Genomic DNA, 21710 nt, shown 5'->3' with positions numbered 1-21710 from the left:
CCCTCCTTTTCGCCCCCTCCCCCACACCTTCCCCCCTTCTTTCCCTGCACCCCTCAGCAGGAAGCTGAGGAACCGGGAGGGGAGCTCCTTCCGGACATCCGAAAGGCTTCCTCTTCGACACCACAGGCCAGAGCCGGAGGAGCTGAAGGTGGTACTCGGCCAGGACCGCCATAACCAGAGCTGTGAGCAGTGCCAGACATTGGCCGTGCATGCCTACTACCTGCACGAGGCCTTTTCACCTACTACCTACCAGCATGACGTGGGTGTGTAGATGTCCCTACGGGGACAAGGGAAAGTGTAGGGAGAGAGCTCAGAATCCCAGAGCTGGGGTCTGGTTCTCATTCTGCTCCTCACCTGGGTTAGCACTGCTGCGCCTGCAGGAGAGAGCTGATGGCAACTGCGCGCTCCTGTCGCCCTACATCCAACCTGTGTGCCTGCCAAGTGGTGCCTCCCACCCCACTGAAACTGGGAATATGCTCTGCGAGGTTGCCGGCTGGGGTCACCAGTTTGAGGGTAGGCAGAATGACCAGGGGTAGGTTGGGACCTCTGGCTACCAAGGTATTCAAGAAACCTACAGCTTTAGCGTCACCATGGACAGGTGGTGTGGATCTTGCTGAGTTGTGAAAATGCAGAGTCCTTGTCTCTGCCGCCTATTTTTCCTAGGAACTGGAAGGTCCTGAAATCTCCTTAAGGGTAAAGGGAGAATCACAATTTCTGTTGGGAGACTAGGCTACAAGATACTGGCCCCAGGTTGAGAAGTGGGTAGGTTAGTTGGGGAGCAAGGTTGTTTGAATTGAATGAGTGGACATGGGGTCCCAAAACAGTCCTGCTTCCACTGGGTGCTTTCAAATTCTGGCTCCTCTCTGGCCTCAGTTTCCTTGTCCATTAATGGTGCTAACCACAAATCCGTCCCTCTCCAGCTTGCTGCAAGGGAGACAAGAGATTAGGTGGTTTTGGAAGAACCTGGTGTAGCCAGGTCCATCACCTGGGTAGCAAGCTGTCTGCAGGGAGCCAAGATGCCACTTTCCATTCACAGGGGCACAGGAATATTCCACCTTCCTGCAGGAGGCTCAGGTGCCACTCCTCTCTCAGGAGCTCTGCTCCGCCCCGCACGTGCATGGATCTTCCTTTGTCCCTGGCATGCTCTGCGCTGGCTTCCTGGAGGGCGGGACTGATGCATGCCAGGTGAGCCCATGGGCCCTCTTATACTCCCTGTGTCAAGTGTAGATTCCAGGCCAAGGATGCTGAGCTGTGTGTTCCTAACCCAGGGTGATTCCGGAGGTCCGCTGGTGTGTGAGGAGGAGGACACAGGGCACAAGCTTATCCTGCGAGGTGTTGTCAGCTGGGGCTCAGGTTGTGGTGACCACCATAAACCTGGTGTCTACACTGATGTGTCCAATTACCTAGACTGGATCCAGCAGCACACCACCTCCTGACTTCCCAGGGACTTCTCTTTTCCCACTGTGTGACTCTGGAGTGGGAGGGTGGCTGGGGCATGATTGCAGAAGGCAAGGATGGGGTTCCCTCTTCCCCTACTCCCTAGTGCTGCTAGCCTAGTGCCAGGCACCATGTAGGTACTCAATAAAGAGCTTTGAAAATGCTTGGAAAGCCTGGCTCTTCTGAGGTGCCCTCCTGCTTACATATGTCAAGATATTAAACTGAACAATTCCACACCTCTTAGAGAACAGACTCTGTTAAGATCTTTTGTAAGACTTATGTCCAGCTGAACCCTACTGTGTACAAGCCCTGTACAAGTATTATTCCTCCCAAGAAACATACTAAAAGGTTTAAAGTTTCTAGAGCAGCAGTTCTCAATTTCGACTGTTCATTGGAATCACCAAGGGATTTTGAGACTACACCCAAGATCCAACCTCAGACCAACTAAGTCAATGTCTCAATGGTTGAGGTGTGGGTAGAAGTTTGTTCTAAAAACTCCCCAGATGATCCCAGGTGCAGCTGAAGTTGAGAACCACAATTAGAAACACTTAACAGTAAAACAGTGTGTACCCTCCCATAACCCCCAGGACACTGCATCTCATGCTCCAAACTGAGAACCATGGTCTGGAGGTGGACTGGTTACCAAACTGAGGGGTCCTATGGCCACCCTTGCCATCTTTTTGTTTTTAAATCCATGTGTACTGTGCTCGCTGGGCCATTCAAGTTGGTTTTACAAGGCTTATTCTGACCTGTGCGAGTCCCTCGCTCAGAATAACTAGAACATTACCAGGCTTAAGAGGCAAAACAATTTCCTATCCCACACCCTATCCATTGTTCAGCGCAGGCAGCGGCTCTGTGACATCACGGTACCGCAACGTCATAACCCCACCCCCTTGTGGCTTTGTGCTCTAAGCACACAAGCCCAGTGGAACATTCTTCGTAAGTGCAAGGCGAGGGACGCACTCAGAGCCGGAATGGGAGACTGGAAAAGTTACATCAGTGCAGTGCTGCGGGACCAGCGCATCGACGACGTGGCCATCGTGGGCCACTCAGACAACCGCTGCGTGTGGGCTTCGCGGCCCGGAGGCCTGCTAGCGGCCATCTCCCCGCAGGAGGTGGGTGTTCTCACAGGGCCAGACCGGCGCACCTTCCTGCAGGCGGGTCTGAGCGTGTCTGGCCGCCGCTGCTGCGTCATCCGCGACCACCTGCTGGCGGAGGGTGATGGAGTGCTGGACGCACGCACCAAAGGCCTGGACGGGCGCGCCCTCTGCGTGGGCCACACGCCGCGCGCGCTCCTTGTGCTCCTGGGCCGCCGGGGTGTGCACGGGGGCATCCTCAACAAAACCGTGCACGAGTTAATCCACGGGCTCCGCGCCCAGGGTACCTAGTGGGATAGCCAAATGGCCCACGAGGCACGGTGCTGGAATAAATCCTGACCTGGGCTCGGCCCATTCAGCCTCCATTTGCCCAGTGGGAGTAGCATGAGGAAACCAGTTTCCTGGGAAAATTCCTGCTGAAGGGTTAATTGGTGGATCTGATACTTTGAGTAGTAGTTTCCAGCCTCCTGTGTTCTAGATCTGGCCTCTTGTCCTGCCCTGATTCTCCAGGCCAGAGGCAGGGTGCTTTGGCCCATTCCCCAGGCCCTGCAACTGAGGAAGAATCCCAAAGCGTGACCTTAAACACTCCAGCTCAGGCCTTTGCAACCTTTCCATAGCTCTGTACAGAACAAACTGCCTCCTTCCACACTCCTCCCACACCCCACTCTTGGCTAGAAGTCAGTGTACTTCTCACCTCCTCCCCTAGGCACCAGTCAGCATTAACAAGGGTGGCAAGTGGATGACAGGGTGAATTGGTACTTGGAAAGCAGCTCTGGGGCCATCAGGTCTGCATCTCCTCCCTATCTATCTCAAAATGGGGGTCACGTCCAGGAGCACCACAATGGGTCTGGGGCCTACATCTTGCCACTGCCCAATGGGCCCAAAAGCCCCACAACAGTGTACCTGGGCTAGAGGGAGGAACTTCGGCACCTCCTATCCCTTGACCTAGCTCAGCTCCAAAAGCCCTGTGCAAAAGAGCAGTTGAATTCTGGGATTGAGTACGTGTGTGTATCAAATGATGTTTGGTTTATTGACCAAAGGTAGAAAACAAAGACAGAAAGGAGGGTGACTGGTTCCATTCTTTCCCATGCAGAGGGGCCTGTTTGCCCATCTCTACCCTCCTTGCCCCTCCCCTGTGATCCTGCTAAGCCATGACCCATCACTTGTTTCTGAAGAACAGATCTCGTTCCAGAAATCATGAGAGAGGGAGGGGGCCTGGTGGGTGAGTCCAGAGGTGGGTAAAGACCAGTGGTCAGCCTGGTGGGACTGGGAATCAAAGTGCAGCAAGCCCCTCTCATACGTGCTTTAGGGCTGACCGTAGCCCCAGGGCTGTGGGTTGTCTTTCAGGGAGTTTGAATCTTGGGCTGGACTTATTAATGCCATAGAGATCATGGGAATGACTGCAGGCTAACTCCAGGGCAGCGCATGCTGCTATTGCTGTGAATTTGGGAGGGGGTAGTGGTGCTGAACTCTGAGGCTTGGTCTCTCCTTGCCCCAGAGAGAAAGCAAACAGACTAGCAAATGCATAATGACATTTTAATTTTTTTTCCATGAGGCAGTGTTGGGGAGGAGGTTGCAGTGGTGGTGCAGTAAACCTGAGTGAGGGGATGGAGAATGGAGGAAGGTAGTGGGAAAGTGTGGGAGTTCAGCCAGTGACTCAAGCACCCACATCTATACACCAGCAAACAGTGCAAGTCACATGCTCAGCCCCACCCTTATTCCTGCTCAGCCCAGCTGGAGGTGTGTGTACACAGGGAAAGCCCAGGTCTGCAGATATGCATGCAGAGGACTAGAGATCATACCCAGGTATCCTGAAGCCTGGACTTAGCCCCCACAGGGGCATGAGCACATCTCTGCCACCTGACACAGACTCACCCAAACATGCCACAAGTGCGCACGTGTGGACTGTCAGTCACAGGAGAGCGCTGAGCACTTGCACAAGGGCAGAGTGCATGGACACACCTCTGACTTGCTGCCCTGGGCACTAGAACCCAGCTGGCAGTCTGGGCTGCACCCTACAGGCGGGTGGCATTGTGGCGAGCAGGCAGTGCCAGGCGGGGGGAAGGTGTGGCGGGAGGCAGCTCCTCCAGGAAGACCCTTGCGGGCAGTGGGGGTGAGCGGGGCTCAGGCCGGGCACAGCACAGGGTGGCCTGGGTGATGAGGCGGTCCAGCGGCTTCAGGGAGTGCATCCAGTGGGGCAGGAAGTCCCATGTTTGCAGCCACTTGGGCAGGCGCCCAGGGCTGCGACTCTGCAGGAGGCTTACAAGAGCCACAAAGGCCAACAGGGCCCCGAAGGGTGTGCCCACGCCTACCATGGCCTGCCAGCCTGCCATGGAGATGCCAAACACCAGTGAGGGCAGCAGCAGGAAGCACAGGAGGAGGTAGAGGACGGCGAACCAGCGGTACTTAGCTGTGCGTTTACCCAGCGCCTTGGCCATGCGGATGGGCAGGCGTGTGCAGGGCACCGGGTACCACAGCAGGATACCCGAGATGTTGAAGAAGAAGTGGCAGAGGGCAATCTGCAGGGGAGAGGGTGGAGGACTGGGGTGGTCGGGGGCCCCAGCGCTTTGTCAGGGCAGTGGGGACAGTTAGTAGGGCCTGGCCTGGCCTGGGTGTCAGGAAAGCCACTTCCTGCGGCTGATGTAGCCCCAGTAAGATATTGTAAGAGTTGTGGACCAGTTGGGAAATAAACTCCACTTCCCCCCACTCATCCCTCTCTCAGAAATTCCCCAGAAGATCCACCCCAAATCCAAGAGCTCAAGTCTTCCTCTTCGTGCCCGCTCTGCAACCCCAGCCTCCTGATTGGCCAGTGCCCTGTTCCAGCTCCTCGGCTGTCAGTTACGCTCTTGCTTCTCCAACAGCCATCGCTGCCTTCGTGGTCCCCAGACCAGGCCAGGCCCCGTCTTATAGACCCCCCTTCCTCAGAATGCAAGTCCTACTTGCTCTCTATTGGTGTGATTATGTTAGATGCCAAGGTCTTGAGGATGGCAAATGGGCAGCCCCTGGTGGGCAGTCACACTGAGCACCCTTGGGCAACACAGGTTTGAACTACACGGTCCACTTACACTCGGAAACTTCTTTTCTGTGGGGATCTGCAGTGAAAGATTCAAACAGCCCCTGATGCTGGCTGGTTGAATCCACAGATGCAGAACTTGCAGACACGGAGGCTGCGGCATGCCGGGCTCTGGTAACAGAGGCTCCTGACGCCAACCTCCCACAGGTCCCAAGGGAGGACTGTACTCAAGTTCGGGGCAAGTCACAGTTATGTGAATGTTCACTGTGCTGGGTTGGTGCCCCCAACGCTTGCATTGTTCAGGGTCCCACTGTACTTATTACCCACTATGCCCCCCCTGACCTGGTCCCATGTCCCAGCCCCGCTCTGTCCTCCCTCTGCCAAAGTTACTCCTAAGCTCACCTGGAAGGCACTGGGCAGCTTCTCCCTGGGGCTGGCCAGTGCTGCTAGGATGGCCGTGGTGGTGGTGCCGATGTTGGAGCCCAGTGTGAGGGGGTAGGCACGCTCGATGCTGATCACACCCAGGCCTGGGGGTGCAGAGAGGATGGGTATGGTCCCCCCCCTGCCTGTTTCAGTCTTTTCCCAGCCCGACCCCAGCCCCCAGGCCTCTGCCAGCGCGCTCACCAATGAGTGGGGTGATGGCCGAGGTGAACACAGAACTGCTCTGGACGACGAAGGTCATGCCGGCACCCACCATCATGGCAAAGTAGCCTGTGACCCAGGTGAAGGGAGTGGGGAAGTCTGCAAGGAAAGGCCAACCAGGCCGGGTCAGTGCTGAGCGAGAGCAGGGCCCTCCTCGGGGAGGAGAGGTGGGTGCCAGTTTCTGCTCTCACCTTTAGGCCCTTCTCAGCTTGGCTCCATCACACATTTTGTTTCCTCTGCCAGGAAGATTCTTCTCACTCCCACATGTTCCCCTCAGCACTCAGAACACACACCACTGTTGCTGAAAACCCACTGGCACTCCGGCCCCGGCACACTGCTGCTCCCTCCCACAGCTCCCGCAGATGCACGGATGCCCCTTATCCTAGTGTCTGGTGAGGTCGGTGCAAGGTAGGACCCCAAAAGCAGAAAATGAAGCTTAAACTGAAGATCAGATGGTGTCTCTCCACTGCCCCACACCCTCCAAACGTCCCCATTACCCACCCTGCCTGTGGGGCCCCCAGTTGGCTTTCATCCCCCCCACCCCCCACGTCGCCCACTGAATTCCCACGCACTGCTGTCACCTCCTGTGCCACAAACTTGCCCAGCCCGTTCCTGCCTCGGAGGCTTTGCTCTGCTGTTCCTTCTGAATCCTCTCAGCCACATCTTAATGACCCCTCTGGTAGGCCTCTGCTTGAATGTCCCAGAGGCCTCTGCTCATTCACCACAGTCAGGCATCTGCTTCCAAACTATGACATTCTCAGTGTTGTTTTCTGGGGCTGCCTCTCTGAATTTATCCCTGCACCTGTTTATTGGCCAATACCTGTCCCATCTCCTCAACCTACCCCCAGGCTGTGAGCCCCCTTGAGGGCAGGATCCATCTCTGCTCCCCACCTCTGTCTCCCTGGCACTACTTAGAAACTGGCACCCGGTAGAGGATTAAGGGCTAGGGGCTGATTGAATCAAGCATGGCCTCTGAGAATCTCTTCAGCCACCTGCTAGAATGGAGCCACGGCCAGAGGTAGCCACAGGTAACCAGCACTGGGGACACTGAGGCTCAGAGCTGGCCAGGCTTTACCCATATCATATAGCAAGGCAATATAAGACTGAAGAATTGGAGGGGACCCCCCCTCTGTTCCAGGCTCACCTGTGTTGATAACCTTCTGGATGACCTTGGCCACCTGGCCCTTGAGCAGAGAGTTAAGCATCTTGACCAGAAGAATGAGACAGGTGCATAACAGCACCAGGGATCCCGCCAGCAGGATAAGCCCCACAGCCAGGTCAGGCAGCCTCGTGTCCACAAAGATGTGGTTGCCTGCAGTAGGAAAATGGGGGAATGAGCTCCCAGCCCCTCACTTTGCCTCTTCTTTGTACTCAGAACCTCAAAGTCCTTCGCCCTCTACAGTAGGCCTCACCCAAGCCCAGGGGCTGGGCTAGCTGGCCTCTGTCCTCCTGGAGTTAGAAGTGGCCATGGGTGGGGGTGAGGAGTCGCGGGCACAGGCCTGCCAGGCTCTGCCCCTGCCATGCTGGACACCGCCCATGCTGCAGGCACTCACATTTCTCCATGGTGGCATTTCTGAGGGTCTGGCTGGTATTGGCCTCCGCCCTGGGCATGTGGATAGGAGCCTACATGAAGAGGAGGTAACTTTGAGAATTTAGGAAATTCTAAATGGGGACTAGTTGGCGTGAGGGTGAAATGGGGGTGGAGGAGATAGAGCTGGGCCTCCTGACATTATGCCCTTGGATGCCCCTTTCAAACCTGTTTCCTCCCCTGAAGACATGGGGTAAAATACCTGCCACCCAGAGCCCAACAGTCTGCCCATGGCTCACTTGCTCTGGCGCGTCTGAGGCAAAAGTGGCTCTCTGTTCTGATTTTCTTCAACCTCATTTGCCTGGACGCCACTGACCATGACCTCTTTACCTGACACTGTCCCTCCACCATGGCCAATCCTACATCTCTGGCATCCTTGTCCTATCTTCTCCTCTAAGGAGTGGGTGGGGGGAGCACAGTGGGACAGGGGATCGAGGCCCCACATATCCTCAGTGAAAGAGGTCATTGAAGGGGGGCTCCTTGGGGAAACCCCCCTCCCCATGTCTTCAGGGGAGGAAACAGGTTTGAAAGGGGCATCCAAGGGCATAATGTCAGAGACCCCAAGGCCGGGCCAACAAACATCCAGAGGCTTGGGCTGAGTGGGGTGTGTGCTGCCACTCCACTCCTGGCCACCGTCACCGCCCAGGCGCATGATCCAGTAGGGCCAAATAGCCCAGCTCTTCAAGAGGAGCCAGGACACTGGAGTTTCATTCACACTCTCCACCTGTAAAGGTCAGCCACCCCTTGACACCACACTCTGCAGTCGCTGCAGGCCAGTGGGCTGGGGCTCTGCTCACGTAGGGCCTCCCTGGGCTGCGGAGTATCTTCTCCCCAGGGCTATGTAGGGTGCTTTATCTTTCTCTTGGGACCCAGAAGCCACAAAGCAGGGGAAGGAGAATTGGGCTGGGCTTCACGGGGAATAAGCCACCCCACAGAGGAGGAATGGAGCCCTGGTGGGGCAGGTCCTGCAAGTGGCCCACTGAAGATATGGGGGTAAAATACCTGCGAAATGCTGGGCCTTCAACTTGTCCCTGTTCATTGCATGCTGCCTCTTCTGAAAACTGATTTGGACCCTGGTACCATTCTCTGGGGTGCTCTGCACCCCATGTCCTCTGATCTCGAGAGTACTGGCCTTCAATGTCACAGACTCTTGCAGTTTTATTTTAAACTATGTGTCATGAATAACATGTCTGCCAGAGATGAGTCCTCCCAGTGGCACCTGGCTTTCAGCTGGGTTTTTTCTCTAGTGGCAGACGCATCTTTGACTGGAGCAAGACCTGTGTTACCAACTGTACATACCAGGGCTCTGGGGGCCCCCTCAAACTCTGGCCAGAATGACAGGTTGAGGAACTAGGGGAAAATAGGCCCTGGTGGGCTAGACATGATATAGGAAAGGGGGAAAGACAGGTGTTTGCAGCTGGCCATCTAAGTTCAAATCCTGCTGCTTATACCTACTACCTTGAGCTCCCACACCGAGAGGCTATCCCCTGAGGCTGTCTTCTCTAAGGCTGGACAGTCAATGAGCTGTTAGGAAAGGTCACAGGAGAAAATGGGGATGAAGTGTTCCCAGTAGGACTCAGCACATGACAAGCCTTCAGGAAACAGGCTTTGAAGGCATATGGTTTAGCATCTCCCCTCTCCAGGCCCATCCAGAATTCAGGGGCAGATGTGATTGATTTTCTAGTTTCAGGATCAACAATGCTTACAGACATGCCTGAGGGTCCCGGCGCAGTGAGAAAGCGGCTTGGTGGATCTTAGGGTTTCCCAGCTTAGAGCCCTGGGGGGCACATGACTCCCCTGAAATGAGTGGATGCCTGACAAGTCATTGTGTCACTGACCTACCCTGGGCTGGATCCATGGACTCTGAGCCCCTGGGGAGTTTGGAGGACAGGAACTTTCCTGTGGTCCTACTCAGTGCAGGCAGTGTAGGGACAGCGAGAGGCTGAGGGCTGAGACTTCTGGGGTTTCTGAACCTCCTTGTCTGGAGTTTTGGGGTCCTAACTGAGCTCACAAAGGGAGACCTCAAAGTGCATGAGAGGGGTGCAAAGGCAGGGCACAGAGAGGCTAGACATCAGAGCCAGACTGAGTGAGTGTGTGTGTATGTTTGTAAGGGGCATGGCAGAGCAAAAGAGCATGCTCTGGGGTTTTCTTGCTGGACAGAAGGAAAAGGTTGACTCTCCAACCTGGATAAAGAGCTGGGTTGGAACTTCCTGGTGGCACAGGGGTTAAAGTCTCAGTGCTATCAAGCTATCAGCCACTAGGAGTTTGATCCCTGGCCAGGGAGCTGACTCACATGGTGTGGCAGACCTCTCCTGACCTGCCCGCTGCTCTCCTCAGCAATGTGTTTCAGTCAATCTGCCTGTTCTGCTCCCCGCTCTGTCTCTGGTGAATCTTCTTACTCCCGACTTCACCTCTGGCCTACACTCCAATTCTTATATGCACCCCCCCCAAAATCTGGGAGGTCCAGGGTCTGGAACATACCCCAAGAACGTTGCCATCCCTTCTGTGCCTTGGGGGGTTGTGGGGTGGTGAACTTTACAGTAAGAACAGCACAAATGGGTTCAGAAATCCCTGAGCTCAAATCCCACCTGAACCACTCCTAGCATTGTGACACTGGACTAAGCAGTCACCTTCCTGGGCCTCAACTTTCTTCTCTGCAGCTCTGGGATCTGTAATACTGCCCACCCCTACCATGGGGTATTGTGAGGAATCTTGGAAGAGAGTTGGGATTTCTGTACAAGCAGACACTCCAGATTGAGGAAGCACCTCTGGAAACTGAAGATAATCCAGTTCACAGAAGACTGTCTGGCTTCAGGAATGCTTTCCCTGGGGAGAAGAGCTCAGGAGGTGGGCCTGTGTAGGAGTTTTTCCCTCCAAAGGAAGGAAAAACTAATTTTTTTTTTTTGGAGCAAAGGGCGCTCACCATGCCAGCAGCGCCATCTGGTGGTAAAGAGAACTCAGTCTTAAGGCTGCGGGTAGCTCTCCTGGAGCCGTATCCCGTGGCTGGGGTCACTGGTGGCATTCAGGCCTGATGGCTGGAGTGGGAAATGGTGGAACGCCAGGGTATGGACGAGGCAGGAAGATGGGGAGTCAGGAGTCAAGACCGGATGCCATACGATTTTCGACTTGCCTCTATCGCATGGACTTGGACAAGCCTTTCTGGGCTTTGGATCCCTTGTCTGTGAACAGGAGATATGATCATTCCTGCTTACCAAGTTGCAAGTCCTCGAAAGATGTTTGCTTAAACCACACAGGCAAGGTTGGCAGTCCAGGTAGGTGCAGCTGACAGTCCGCCTAAGATGGCATTTCCCCAGCATGTCAGGACCCAGAGTGTTGAGAAGTGTTGGAAACTATAAGTGTCTTTGGTTTTTATTTCACCATCTGGAAAATCTCAGAATCCCAGTGCTCTATCTTGGTGATGTAGGTTCCTTGGAGACTGGTTTAGACAAGTCAGACCCAGGTTGGTCAAAACTGGAGCAACTGGGACAGGCTGGAAGGGGGCATGGGGAAGCTCAGTGGCCTCAGGAAAACCACTGATGCATGTGGGAGAGAGCGCACAGCTGTGGGAGCTGAGGGGCAAACCCCCAGCCACTCTCCAAGCCCCACCGAAATCTGAAATTCCCATTGCTTTTAAAGATAGGCCTTCAAGGAGAGTTGGGCCTGGAATCTACTTCTCCCCCAAAAGGCCAGGCAGGGAACAGGAGCGGGTTCCTCTTGCAGGAAATGTGTTGCTCATGTCCACCATCGTGTGAGCATTCCACCAAATGAGGGGGCCTTGCCTAAGACAGCTGCAGTGGGGAGCAGGGATTTCAGAGGAACACCAAATCCAAGCTCCCCTCTCTGTGGCTCATTTTTCAGGAAGCGCAAAGTGTGTGATTTCTCTCTCTTGCAGGTTTTGCTATGAAGTAGAGTGGACTTGGGCAGTTTGGACAGCTCACGAGAAGGTGAGGCCGTGTCGGAGAGGTCACAGAGCCAGCGTAGACCCTGCTGGCCTGGGCTTTTTGATGTCAAGTTGCTTTGAATTCTCAGGACTGCGTTGGAGCTGTGTGCACTCAGAGGCTGAGGCCCCTCTCCGGCAAGTTGAAAGGATATTCTCTGTTCACGCCAGGATAAAGGTCCGTTTGCATGGAGTAGCAAGTGCAGAGGATGAGAGGCATAACTGTGCTGTGCAGTATCATGCTCTAAATGGAGTGACTTCTTGCGTGTGATAATTAAGAGGAAGCAAATACTGCATGTTATGGTTTTGATGCAGCATTTCCCCTTTCATGACTGAGAAAGCATGCTAATTGTTTCCTAGTTCGCTGGATGTAGTTGGTCTGAACACCATCATTTCCGGCACAGAAGCCAGAATATCGCAGAAACGGTGCAGGAGGATAAGGAGACACACCGATGGCAGTCTGCAGGGGACAGAGCCCCATGTCAGGAGTGGTTCTGTGTCTCTGAGGTCTCCATGAGACCTTCTTCGCCTGCTCCTGGGCCAGTTTCCTCTTTGTCTTAATTCCTGGGTACCCTAATAACTCCCCCTCCCACACGCACACACATTGCCTGGATCTCCAAACATGGAAAGGCTGAGTCACTAATCCTCCTGATACCCCTTGTGGAAGTGGAGAGCCCTAGACAATGAGACATGAGCTTGGGGTCCCTGAAATGGGGGAAGAAGCTCCCAGCTAGTTTCTTAGCTTCTTGGAGCCTATTTCTCTACCTGCAAAACTGGGAGGGTTCAAACTTGAACACGGAGCACATCTAGAAGGTTTTTTGAAGGTTGCTGGGTGCTACTCTCTGAGTTTTTCTTTCTGATTTAGAAGGTCTAGGAAAAGGCATAATATTTGGTATCTCTAAAAGGTTCCAGGTATTTTGGGTGCTGCTTGAGAACTGCTAGGGTGGATAGGTTACATGCTAACTCCAACAGATAATGGGTTCGTAAGCCAGAGTGAGTCAGGGAGGGATTAACAATGTCTACTATAGCTACAGTGTCACAGTAACTGGGCCACCCTCTCCAGGCTAGATCTGCAAGGTCTCTCTGGAGCGTTTAAAACAGACGGTGGCACTAACAGCCAGCTATCTGAACAGGGAGTCCTCATTGCTGGGACCAAACTGGGAACCCACCTCCATGGTGTCTGGGTGGCACCAGATCCGGATAAGACTGTGGTTCCTCAGGGACTCGTCGCCAGTGGCAATGCTGGTGATCACTGACTTGTCCAGCTGTGGGCAATATGTGGGTGATGGGGGGGAAGGTAGGGTCTTTGTTCCCTCCAGCCCCTGGGCCTGGCCCCGCCCCCACCTGGATAATGAGTTTAGTGAAAGGCTCTGTGATGATCTTGAGCAGGTCAGGGGCGTCCCGGCCACCACGGATGTTGAAGGAGGCGACCACTAGTTGAGTGACGCGGTGCAGGTACCCAGTGGCAGCCTCCAGGGGCAGCAGGACCAGGACGGACAGCCAGTTGAAGCAGTCATGCACGGTGGCCCCTGCAAAGGCCCTGGGCAGGGAGGCCATGTCGCAGGCCGCTCGTGCTGCAGGTTCCTGCTAGCAAGGATCACCCTCCCCGCACAAACACGGACCCTCACCACTCTACCCCCTCACCGCCGGAAGTCGGTCCTGTCCCCGGCCTGCATCAGGGCCACAATGGTGTTGGTGACAGAGGTGCCGATGTTGGAGCCCATGATGATGGGGATGGCAGAGCTCACCTCCAGCACTGGTAGAAGAGAGAACCTCTGAGCTAACTGAGTGGGCCACACAGCTCTGGCCCCTACCACAGCTCCTGCCACTCCCACATCTTAGCCCTCAATGGGCCTTGCTGCCATGCTTCTGGCTCTGCCCAGCCTCAGTTCAGTGTCACAGGTACATGTGGGCACTCACAGTGAGCAGATGTACACGCACTGCACGCTCATAGGTGCAGCCGCATGTGGGCTATGTCCTCTCTGCAATGCATACCTGCGCGAGGGTGTTCGCGTGTGCTTGAGTGTGATGGTTAATTTCATGTGTCAGCTTAGCTAACCGCTAGTCCTCAGTGCTTCAATCCAATGCTGATCTAGATGTTGCTATCAGGTATTTTGCAGACATGATTTACTTCTATGCTCAGTTCACTTCAAATGAAGGAGATTGTTCTCCACAACCTGGCGGGCCTCATCAATGAGACACAAGCCTTAACAGTAAGGCGGACTGGGGACTGTGCTGTGGCCCTACAGTGGAGCCTGCCCTTCCTGGAGCCTGTTCTACAGGGCATAGGTGCAGTGAGTCATGTATCTATACAGCTGAGCTTGGAACAACGTGGTAGCTACAAGCACCAACCCCTGTGCTTGAAAATGCACAACTGACTTTTGACTCCTCTAAAACTTAATCACAGCCTTCCTTTGGTATCCTTGGGGATTGGTTGCAGGATCCCCAGATATCAAAATCCGTAGCTACCGGAGTCTCTGGCAGTCTGCCCTCTGCGTCTATGGGTTCTACACCTAGGGTTCAACTAGCCAGCATCCTCAGTTGCTTGACTCCTTGAATGAAGGACTTGTGTGCAGGAACAACTTCCCTATGTAAATGGACTTGTGCAGTTTCCCCTGAGCTGGTCCGGGCTCAACTGCACACCTCCTGAGGCCTCCTGAGGCTGTGGCTCTACTTTTTCTGGTTTTGTTTCCCTGCACGGAATAAGGAGGGTGCAGCAATATGGAGGCGCTTGTTCCTAAGGCTGTATTCCCCTCAAGACGCCCTTCTCAACTCCTGCAGCACCCCCAGACCCTCTGACTCCAGCCACATTTGGAGGCCCCCAGGCCCCTGTCCCTACTCCTGCCCTTGCCCCAACAAGCCACCCCAGCCCCTTGCACCGCCCCTCCCCCTCCCCCAGCCTCCAGGCTCTCCCTGTGGCCAACTCACAGCCAGAGGACACCATGCTGACGATGATGGAGGTGGAGGTACTGGAGCTCTGAACCAGCACGGTGACCAGGATCCCCACCACCAGTCCGGCCACAGGGTTGGACAGGATGGCATTGTCTTTGAAGATGTCACCAGCCACCTTCCCTAGGGAACATGAGCCAGTGCTGTCTCAGGCCAGACAGAAGCCCTTCCCCAGCCCCCTCCTCCAGTCCTACCTCCAGCCAGCTGGAAGGCTGAGCTGAGCACATCCAGGGAGCAGACAAAGAGGTAGAGGAAGGTGAGCATCAGTGGCACCTTGAGGATTGTCACACCGGCCTGGCGCAGCTTCTGGGCCAACCCAGGCTCTGGGGATGGACCGGCCATGAGCACAGTAGCCCGGACCGTGGCTACTGATGCCCCTGCTGCCCCCACCCAGGCCCACCTGGCTTCTGCTCCTCCTCCAGGGCCAGCTTGACAGGCAGCGGGTCATGGTGCTCCAGAACCTCCCCATAGGGGCAGCTGTGCTCAGTGAGGGCCACAGGGCCCAGGCTGGGGAAGGCATAGGCAGAAGTCCCTGGGATCCTGTGTAGGACTGGGGAAGAAGGCCGGTCAGGAGTTCCAGAAGTCCCAGCCTGGAGAAGGGCCTCACCCTTGACAAGGGCAATCAGGGCAATCAAGGGCAAGCAAGGGCTGGGGGTGGGAACTGCACTCACCCTGAGGGCTGGGGACATAGGCAAAGGCTGCCCCGTGCATCATGTGCCTCCCGCGGACTGGGAGTGGGGAAACTGCCGGGCCCCCCAGCCTCTCTCCATAGGACATCATCCTGGGTACACATGTGGGACTGCATGTCAACACCAAATGGCAGCTGCGGTGTCCTGGAAACTCACACACACTCATGCACCCCCACCAACGTCTGCATGCTCACATAAACGAACATCCATAGTGTGCGACCCCAGCAAAACACCTTTTACCACCAACTGCTAACACCCAAAGGTGCATACTCGTGCTTAGATTCCGGCACTCATTCATTCAGTAAGGATTTACTGAGCATGGGGCCTCCCTGAGCACAGGGGCTTAAGTCTCAGCATCATGAAGCTGTCCCCAGCCACTGCAGCACCAGTTTGATCCCCAGCCAGGGAGGTGACTCACCTGGCACAGCAGGCCTCTCCTCTACACCCGAGCTCTTGAATGCATAAATAATAAAATAAATCTTTAAAAAGTAAGAAGAATTTATGGACCATACTCTACTCCAGGCATGGCACTAGATGCTGTGAGATAGGGGTGACTAAATCCAGATGCAACTCCTAGGAAGTTCATTGTCTAGTGGAGAGAAAGAGGTAGTGAAATAATCCCTTAAAGTGGTGGGAAATGGTAAATATGGGTGTAAGGAGGTGCGTGCTTAGGAGAGAAAAGAGAGCATCAGGAGAGGACTGAGCGCCGAGCAGGAATTAACTGGGTGGAAGCAGGGGATGTGAGGGCAGAGGCCCTGGGTTGGGGGGGCAGGAGCTGACAATACCCTGCAATCAGAGGGGGTGAGGGACCATGTGGCATTGGTGGGGCTGTGGCTGTGCTTTGGGTTGGGTCATGCAGGGGTTTTGTCCTTCCTGAGAGCAGTGAGGAGCCACGGACATCTGCTTGCTTGTGGAAACATGGGCGCACACTCAGGGAAGGGTCCGATGGCCTGGAGCCCAAGTTCTTGGGTTCTCCTCACAAGTGAACCTCCTTCTGCATCCACCCCCACCCCCCAAAGTCCATAAGCACTGACAGCCCTTCCCCCTGAAGGAGTCTCAGATTGGCCCTGGTTTGGTAAGGATGATCTCCTGCCTTATCCCCAAGTCTAGAGGACTGGGCTTACTTCCATTCCTGTGAATCCATTGAGTTCTTGGCTGTTGGGATGTGGGTGCTGTACACCCATCTGCATCAGCACCCATGAACCCTCACCCCCAACATCATCCCAAAGATCCTTAGTTCTTAAAGTGGGAATTACAAGCTCAGTTCAAGCCCTGGGAGAGCATGGCACTTTTTCTCTGGGAAGCAAGCCAGGCTGGCCAGGAACTGAGATACTGTAGGACCATGGTCAAGACAGAGGGGAGAGGCTGTTTTCTACTAAGAGTGGAGGTTGGGGTTGGGTCATGGGGCTCTGGGCTCACCTGGGATTCTGTGTTTCAGCTCCTGCTCAGCTGCTCAGGGAAGCCCCAGGGGCCTGAGGGGAGCTGGGACCCTCCTGTTTATATCCTTAGGCCAAGGGCAAAGTCCCTAGAACCCTACCTGCCCAACCTCCGTTCCCCAAGTAACCTTACTCCTGAGATTCCTCCCAGTTAATCGCTAATCGTCCGCTACGGGGGAGTCAGTGCTCATTCTCTCCCCTCCTCCACATGGACGCTGGCCTGAACTGCAACCCAAGCCCACCAGGCCCGCTGCGGGCCCCTTGTTGCCAGGGCACCCCGAGAAGTTCTTGGCCTAGTCCCTTCCCAAACTGGCAGGAATGACCCAGGGAGTGACCCAAACATTTTGTGGCCTTTATGTCTGGGTGTCTGTGTGTCTTGGGGGTGTTTGGAGGAAAATGAATGTGTGATGAAGGAATCAGTTGGAGACAAACCCAGAAACTGTGTAGTGTTGGGTCTCCAGCCCCCCTGCTGGTTCAGAAAATGGCAAGCAGGAGCCAAAGGCACTGCCCTCGGCCAGTCCCCGACAGCCCGCTCTGCATTTTAGAATGGTTCCTCCTGGTGAAGACACAGGGCTTGGGAATGTCAAAGGGAGAAAACCTAGCAGCACCGAAACCCGTAAAGAGACAGATGAGGTGGTCTAGGTTAGAGACTAAGGTCTGGACCAAAGTGGAAACGGGAGAGGGGGAGAAAAGAGTGAGCATCACAGGACAAGTGGGCAGCAGAATTGGAGACTGGGAGAGTGGGGGAGAGGAGATATAGGACAGTGGTGTTTCTGGATCAGGAAGTTGATGACACAGTTCTGTGGCAGAATCCCTGATGTGCAAGAAGGACTTAGGGAAACTTGAGAAACTGACTCTCCTTTCCCAGATCGATGGGGCCTGTGTTGGGGCCCAAATTCACAGAGAGATGGAAAGGAGTTTCCCTTACAAGGGATTAAGATTTTATCAGATTCAGTAGTGGGGAATTCTATTCAAGATCTAACTCAGGCTACCGTCTAAAAATCAGCCTAACATTTCAAATTATCCATTTATTCATTCACCCATGTACCCAGCCACCAATCACACATTCATCCTTCTATTCACACATCCATCCATCATTCACCATTCATCACCCACCCATATTCATCCATCCATCCATCCCTCCCTCCATCCATCCATCCATCATCTGTCTACCTAGCCAGTCAACTACGTGTCTGCCCATCCATTCCTAAGCACACTAGCTGAATTCCTACACTAAGTTGAGCCAAGAAGGGTAAGGCCAATTTCTTTCCTGATTCATGCATTCCATGAGTCAGCCTGCAGTTCAGAGGCAAGTCTCTCCATCGCCTTGAGCACTAATCCCTTAGCCTTTTCGTCCTCTTCATACTCCCATGCTCCTTTCAGTATCTCAGGATGAAGTGTCCCGTGCAAGGCAATCGGCCTGCCACCTGTAGGTTCTCAGCCTGGTTTCATGTCATCGACTCATCAACTGCCCTTTGATTGCTCAGGGTCCCCAGAGCTGAAATCTTACTCAACACTTTACACATTTTAGGGAGATACCAATCCAGCCTTTTCCCATACAGAGAGACAGATGTTTTTGCTCTGATCCTCCTTTAATATGACAAAGGTTAACTAATCAGTGCTTAATTTCCGGGGCACCAGGGAGTTGTCCACTGTATTCACAGTGGATTTTCTGTCAAAGTGGCAAAGGGCCAGCTTGGGTTGGGTCCTGGCTCTAACTGTAGAGCTTAGGCCACAGAATGCACAGGGACAAAGGAAGGGAAGGGAGAGGGGAGACTCGGGTGCAGCTGGGGTCAGCTTTGCATAGAGTGAAACTGAGTCCTGGTTTTCTTGGCCAAGTCCTAGCGTCTGACTGGTGGCCAGAGTCCCTTTCACTCTGACAAGTGGCCTTGTTTGGAAATAAGCCATACAGGTGTTTTGTCCTGACAGGTTCTGGGGAATCGAGGCAGGGGCTCAGCCATCAGGTACTTACTAGAGAGTTCTCCGAAGGAAAATAAGAACAACTCTCCTTTCCAGAAACATCGCGGTGACAGTTTGGAACTCTGCTTCTTGTGCTTTTCTAACCCACTCGGGCTTTATTGTCTGAAAACTGCATCTTGCTCCTTTTACGTTGGCTAGTATATCAGAGGCCTTTTTGGGTCTTTATAATGGACACAGATTTTCTTTTCAGCAGTAGTCTGAAATTCTGTCATGGACTCTAATTTATGAAGTGAAACTTTGGGTGTCCTGGTGCCCTCCTGCCTGGAGGGAGTCATCTGGTCTTATAAGACTGGGGCTTATGGGCCCGGGTTAAAGCACAACACTGAAAAGCTAAAGCCGCTTCGGCGTGATTCTCGCCTGCCCCGGAGGTGACCACATGGCTTGGCAGACCTCTCCTGACCTGCCCGCTGCTCCCCTCAGCAGTGTACTTCATCGATCTGCCTGTTTTGCTCCCCATTCTGTCTCTGGTGAAGCCTCTCACCGCCCCTGTGCCTCTGGCCTGTACTCCAGTTCTGTATGCACAAATACATAAATCTTTAAAAAAAAAAAAAAAGACTGGGGCTTGATGTGGCTTGGAGGTGTCGCCACGCCAGTTGTTAGCCGAATCTCTCTGGGCTCCCTGCTAAAGTCACATCAGGGGTGGGTTTGGGCCACTTCAGGTCTGGGTATAACACTCTCAGGTTCATCCCACCCTCCTGGGGTGGGTATGGAAATTGTGGGCCATGGACCTTGCTCCCCTTCCCTGTCCCGCTAGGTCAGACCCTGGGTAAGAGGACCCATATTTAAGGTACTCCTTACAAACTGGAGGTGTGTCTCCTTCTTACTAAGGTTACTATGTTGACAGTTGTGAAACTACCTTCCCTGTTCTCGTGGAGCTTGGGGTTGAGTGGTGAAGGCAGTTGTTGATCAAAGGCATGGCAAAAGATGTAATTACTAATTATGGTCCATTTATACACTCAAAATATCCCCAAAATTTGAGGGGTAGGAGGGAACTGTAAAAGCATCCTCGGAAAAGCACCGCCAACACATGGGAGCTACCAGAACTGCTTTCAGGGTTCCTGAGAGTACAGACCCAGCCGTCTTAGCCCTGTTCTCAGCCCAGTCCCCGCCCTGCTTACCATTGGCCTCCTTCCCCCAGAGACAAACTGTGTCCCGGATGTTGACTCTGCCCCTCTGTGCACCTCTACCTCCCCCAGACTGGCCTTTTGCCACCTCTGACTGGGCCACCACCTCCCACCAGGGTCTGGGTTGTCGGTGCTGTCTCATTGAGACTTGAGAAGAGGCACCCTACCAGCGAGGGGAGAGCATAAGAGACTGGTGACGGTTCATGGTGACTTGGCGGTGGGAACTTTATGGGGTCAGACCTGAGAAGAGAGATCAAATATTGTACAAAAATGAACAATAATGTTAAAAAAAAGAAGTATAAATAAAAAGAGAAAAAAGGCACCTGAAAAAGAATTCTTTTTTTAAAGGAAAAAAAAAGAATAAAATGGAAAAATGGAAACTAACTAAGATAAACAGAAGAAAAATTAAAAAAAAAAGAAAAAGAAAAGAACAGGAAAAAAAGTAATTTTGAAAGGGGAGAGAGAAGACACCCCGGAGGAGCAGTTTTGCAGGGGGGACGCCAAGATCCTTCTGTACAGAACGTGTGTGAGGCGCCTCTGGTGTGAGCAGTTGGCTCTGCGAGTCTGAGCATGAGATGTCTGCTCACACCAGCCAGGCCGCCTGGTGTTCTGGACCTCGGGGAGCAGCGTGGGATCCATCGTGAGCCAGGCCCAGAACCGGCACCTCATGCCAACTCCTCTCTGGTCCCTCACTCAGTGCTCTGGGTGCTTTTACCTTTGGGGCTCCTTTAGCACGTTGCCACCTCTGTCGGGGTCACCGCCTCCCACCAGGGTTGCTGCAACAGCCTCCCCTTTTCCTCCCTGCTCCTGCCCCCTCCCACCACCCTCATAAAACAAAAAGCACCAGACAGCTTTTCAAAATGCAATTCTCATCACATCTCCCTTCTCCCTTTGAAACCTACCCCTTTTAGCAAAAGACCAGCATCTTGCCATAGTTGGGGGTCACAGCTTGCCCCCCACCCCAAGGCTGCATCTAGAAGCTGCCCCTTTGAAAAGATAGAGGGTGTGAGGAGAGAGGGTGCCCAGGGCTGAGCCCAGAGCAGCACCTCCCTTTGAAGGAGGCCAGAGGCAGAGAGACCAGCGAAGGAGGCAGAGTGGCCTGGTTCAGGAGCAGAGAGTGGATGCCCTGGAAGCCAGGGCCAGCCACATTTTGAGACACCAGGGTCAACTGGGTCAAATGCTGCTGAGATGTCCGGTAATGTGAGAATCGAGGGACTTGGTAACCAGAGAGTGTGGCCTGGGGGTGAGCTGGGAGGGGGCAGTCTGCCTGGGATTGGGACAGAGCCGTAGGCAGGAAGCGGAGCCGGAGCAGAGAGAGGCCAACGCCAGGACGACAGGCTGGCAGCCAATGTCTGTTGTCACACTGACGGAAACCATTTCCCCAGGAACAGCAGGGCTGCCGGGGAGCAGAGAAAACCCAAGAACAAGCATCGTGCCCAGGAACTGAGCGAGCTGTGGCCGTTGGTATGTCAGCCCTTTCTGCAATTCTCCCTCAAAACAACTTGCTCCTTCAAGTCACGTGGTTTGCTATGTGAGTTTTCCCCGGGACCTAAAGTTTGAGGACAATCAAGAACTAACCTTTCAGACCATGTGTCCCTAGACTGGATTTTTGTGTGGTTTTGTGGCAGAGAGGCTGCTTAGTGACCCGTGCCATCCCAGGACATGGATCCCTGGCAGCACAGTCTGAGACTCCTGCTTCTTCTCCCCGACATGCTCATTTATTCGACCAACACATCCACTCCTCCGGAGCTGTCGCAGGCTGCATGCTGAGAATGTGGCATGTGTGTGCTGTCCCAGCGCTCAGGCCGGGACTGTGCA

At 54.1% G+C, this 21710-nt stretch overlaps 3 protein-coding genes across 4 annotated transcripts in view; 2 read left to right on the top strand and 1 right to left on the bottom strand.

Annotated features, from left to right (window-relative positions):
- Positions 1-1621, top strand: part of F12 (coagulation factor XII (Hageman factor)) — a 6197-nt gene extending 4576 nt beyond the window's left edge. The window contains exons 7-10 of the mRNA XM_012722142.1: positions 6-263; positions 364-513; positions 1037-1185; positions 1269-1621. Coding sequence (XP_012577596.1) covers positions 6-263; positions 364-513; positions 1037-1185; positions 1269-1436 — 725 coding nt within the window. The 3' untranslated portion in view covers positions 1437-1621. The remainder of the gene's footprint in view (positions 1-5; positions 264-363; positions 514-1036; positions 1186-1268) is intronic.
- A 790-nt stretch (positions 1622-2411) lies between these two features.
- Positions 2412-2825, top strand: PFN3 (profilin 3). Its single transcript, XM_004679266.1, has one exon. It carries the CDS (start codon positions 2412-2414, stop codon positions 2823-2825), a length of 414 nt encoding a protein of 137 aa, XP_004679323.1.
- Positions 2826-4549: 1724 nt separating this feature from the next.
- SLC34A1 (solute carrier family 34 (type II sodium/phosphate cotransporter), member 1) lies at positions 4550-15466 on the bottom strand. Of its 2 annotated transcripts, XM_004679264.1 has the most exons (12): positions 15335-15466; positions 15064-15213; positions 14858-14986; positions 14643-14786; positions 13359-13470; positions 13059-13254; positions 12884-12979; positions 7743-7812; positions 7334-7501; positions 6172-6288; positions 5950-6074; positions 4550-5053 (listed from the first exon to the last, which is right to left on the bottom strand). In XM_004679264.1, the coding sequence occupies exons 1-12, from the start codon at positions 15441-15443 to the stop codon at positions 4550-4552; spliced, it is 1920 nt and encodes a 639-aa protein (XP_004679321.1). In that variant the 5' UTR covers positions 15444-15466. The 2 variants fall into 2 exon arrangements, with proteins under 2 accessions (XP_004679321.1, XP_004679322.1); XM_004679265.1 differs by lacking the exons at positions 4550-5053; positions 5950-6074; positions 6172-6288; positions 7334-7501; positions 7743-7812 and adding an exon at positions 11625-11675.
- Between the last annotated feature and the right edge of the window lie 6244 nt (positions 15467-21710).

This window comes from Condylura cristata, unplaced genomic scaffold (assembly GCF_000260355.1).
Source record: "Condylura cristata isolate star-nosed mole 26May11 unplaced genomic scaffold, ConCri1.0 scaffold00008, whole genome shotgun sequence".
In the NCBI taxonomy this organism is placed as follows: Eukaryota; Metazoa; Chordata; class Mammalia; order Eulipotyphla; family Talpidae; genus Condylura; species Condylura cristata.
This window is presented reverse-complemented; position numbering and strand designations above follow the sequence as displayed.

Bases quoted from the DNA above. Each gene is read 5' to 3' on its own strand.
- PFN3 (XM_004679266.1), top strand. From the start codon at position 2,412: ATGGGAGACTGGAAAAGTTACATCAGTGCAGTGCTGCGGGACCAGCGC.
- SLC34A1 (XM_004679264.1), bottom strand. From the start codon at position 15,443: ATGATGTCCTATGGAGAGAGGCTGGGGGGCCCGGCAGTTTCCCCACTC. The intron at 15,214-15,334 runs GTGAGTGCAGTT...CTTCTTCCCCAG, and splicing joins CTATGTCCCCAGCCCTCAGG to TCCTACACAGGATCCCAGGG. The intron at 6,075-6,171 runs GTGAGCGCGCTG...CTGCACCCCCAG, and splicing joins GGCCATCACCCCACTCATTG to GCCTGGGTGTGATCAGCATC.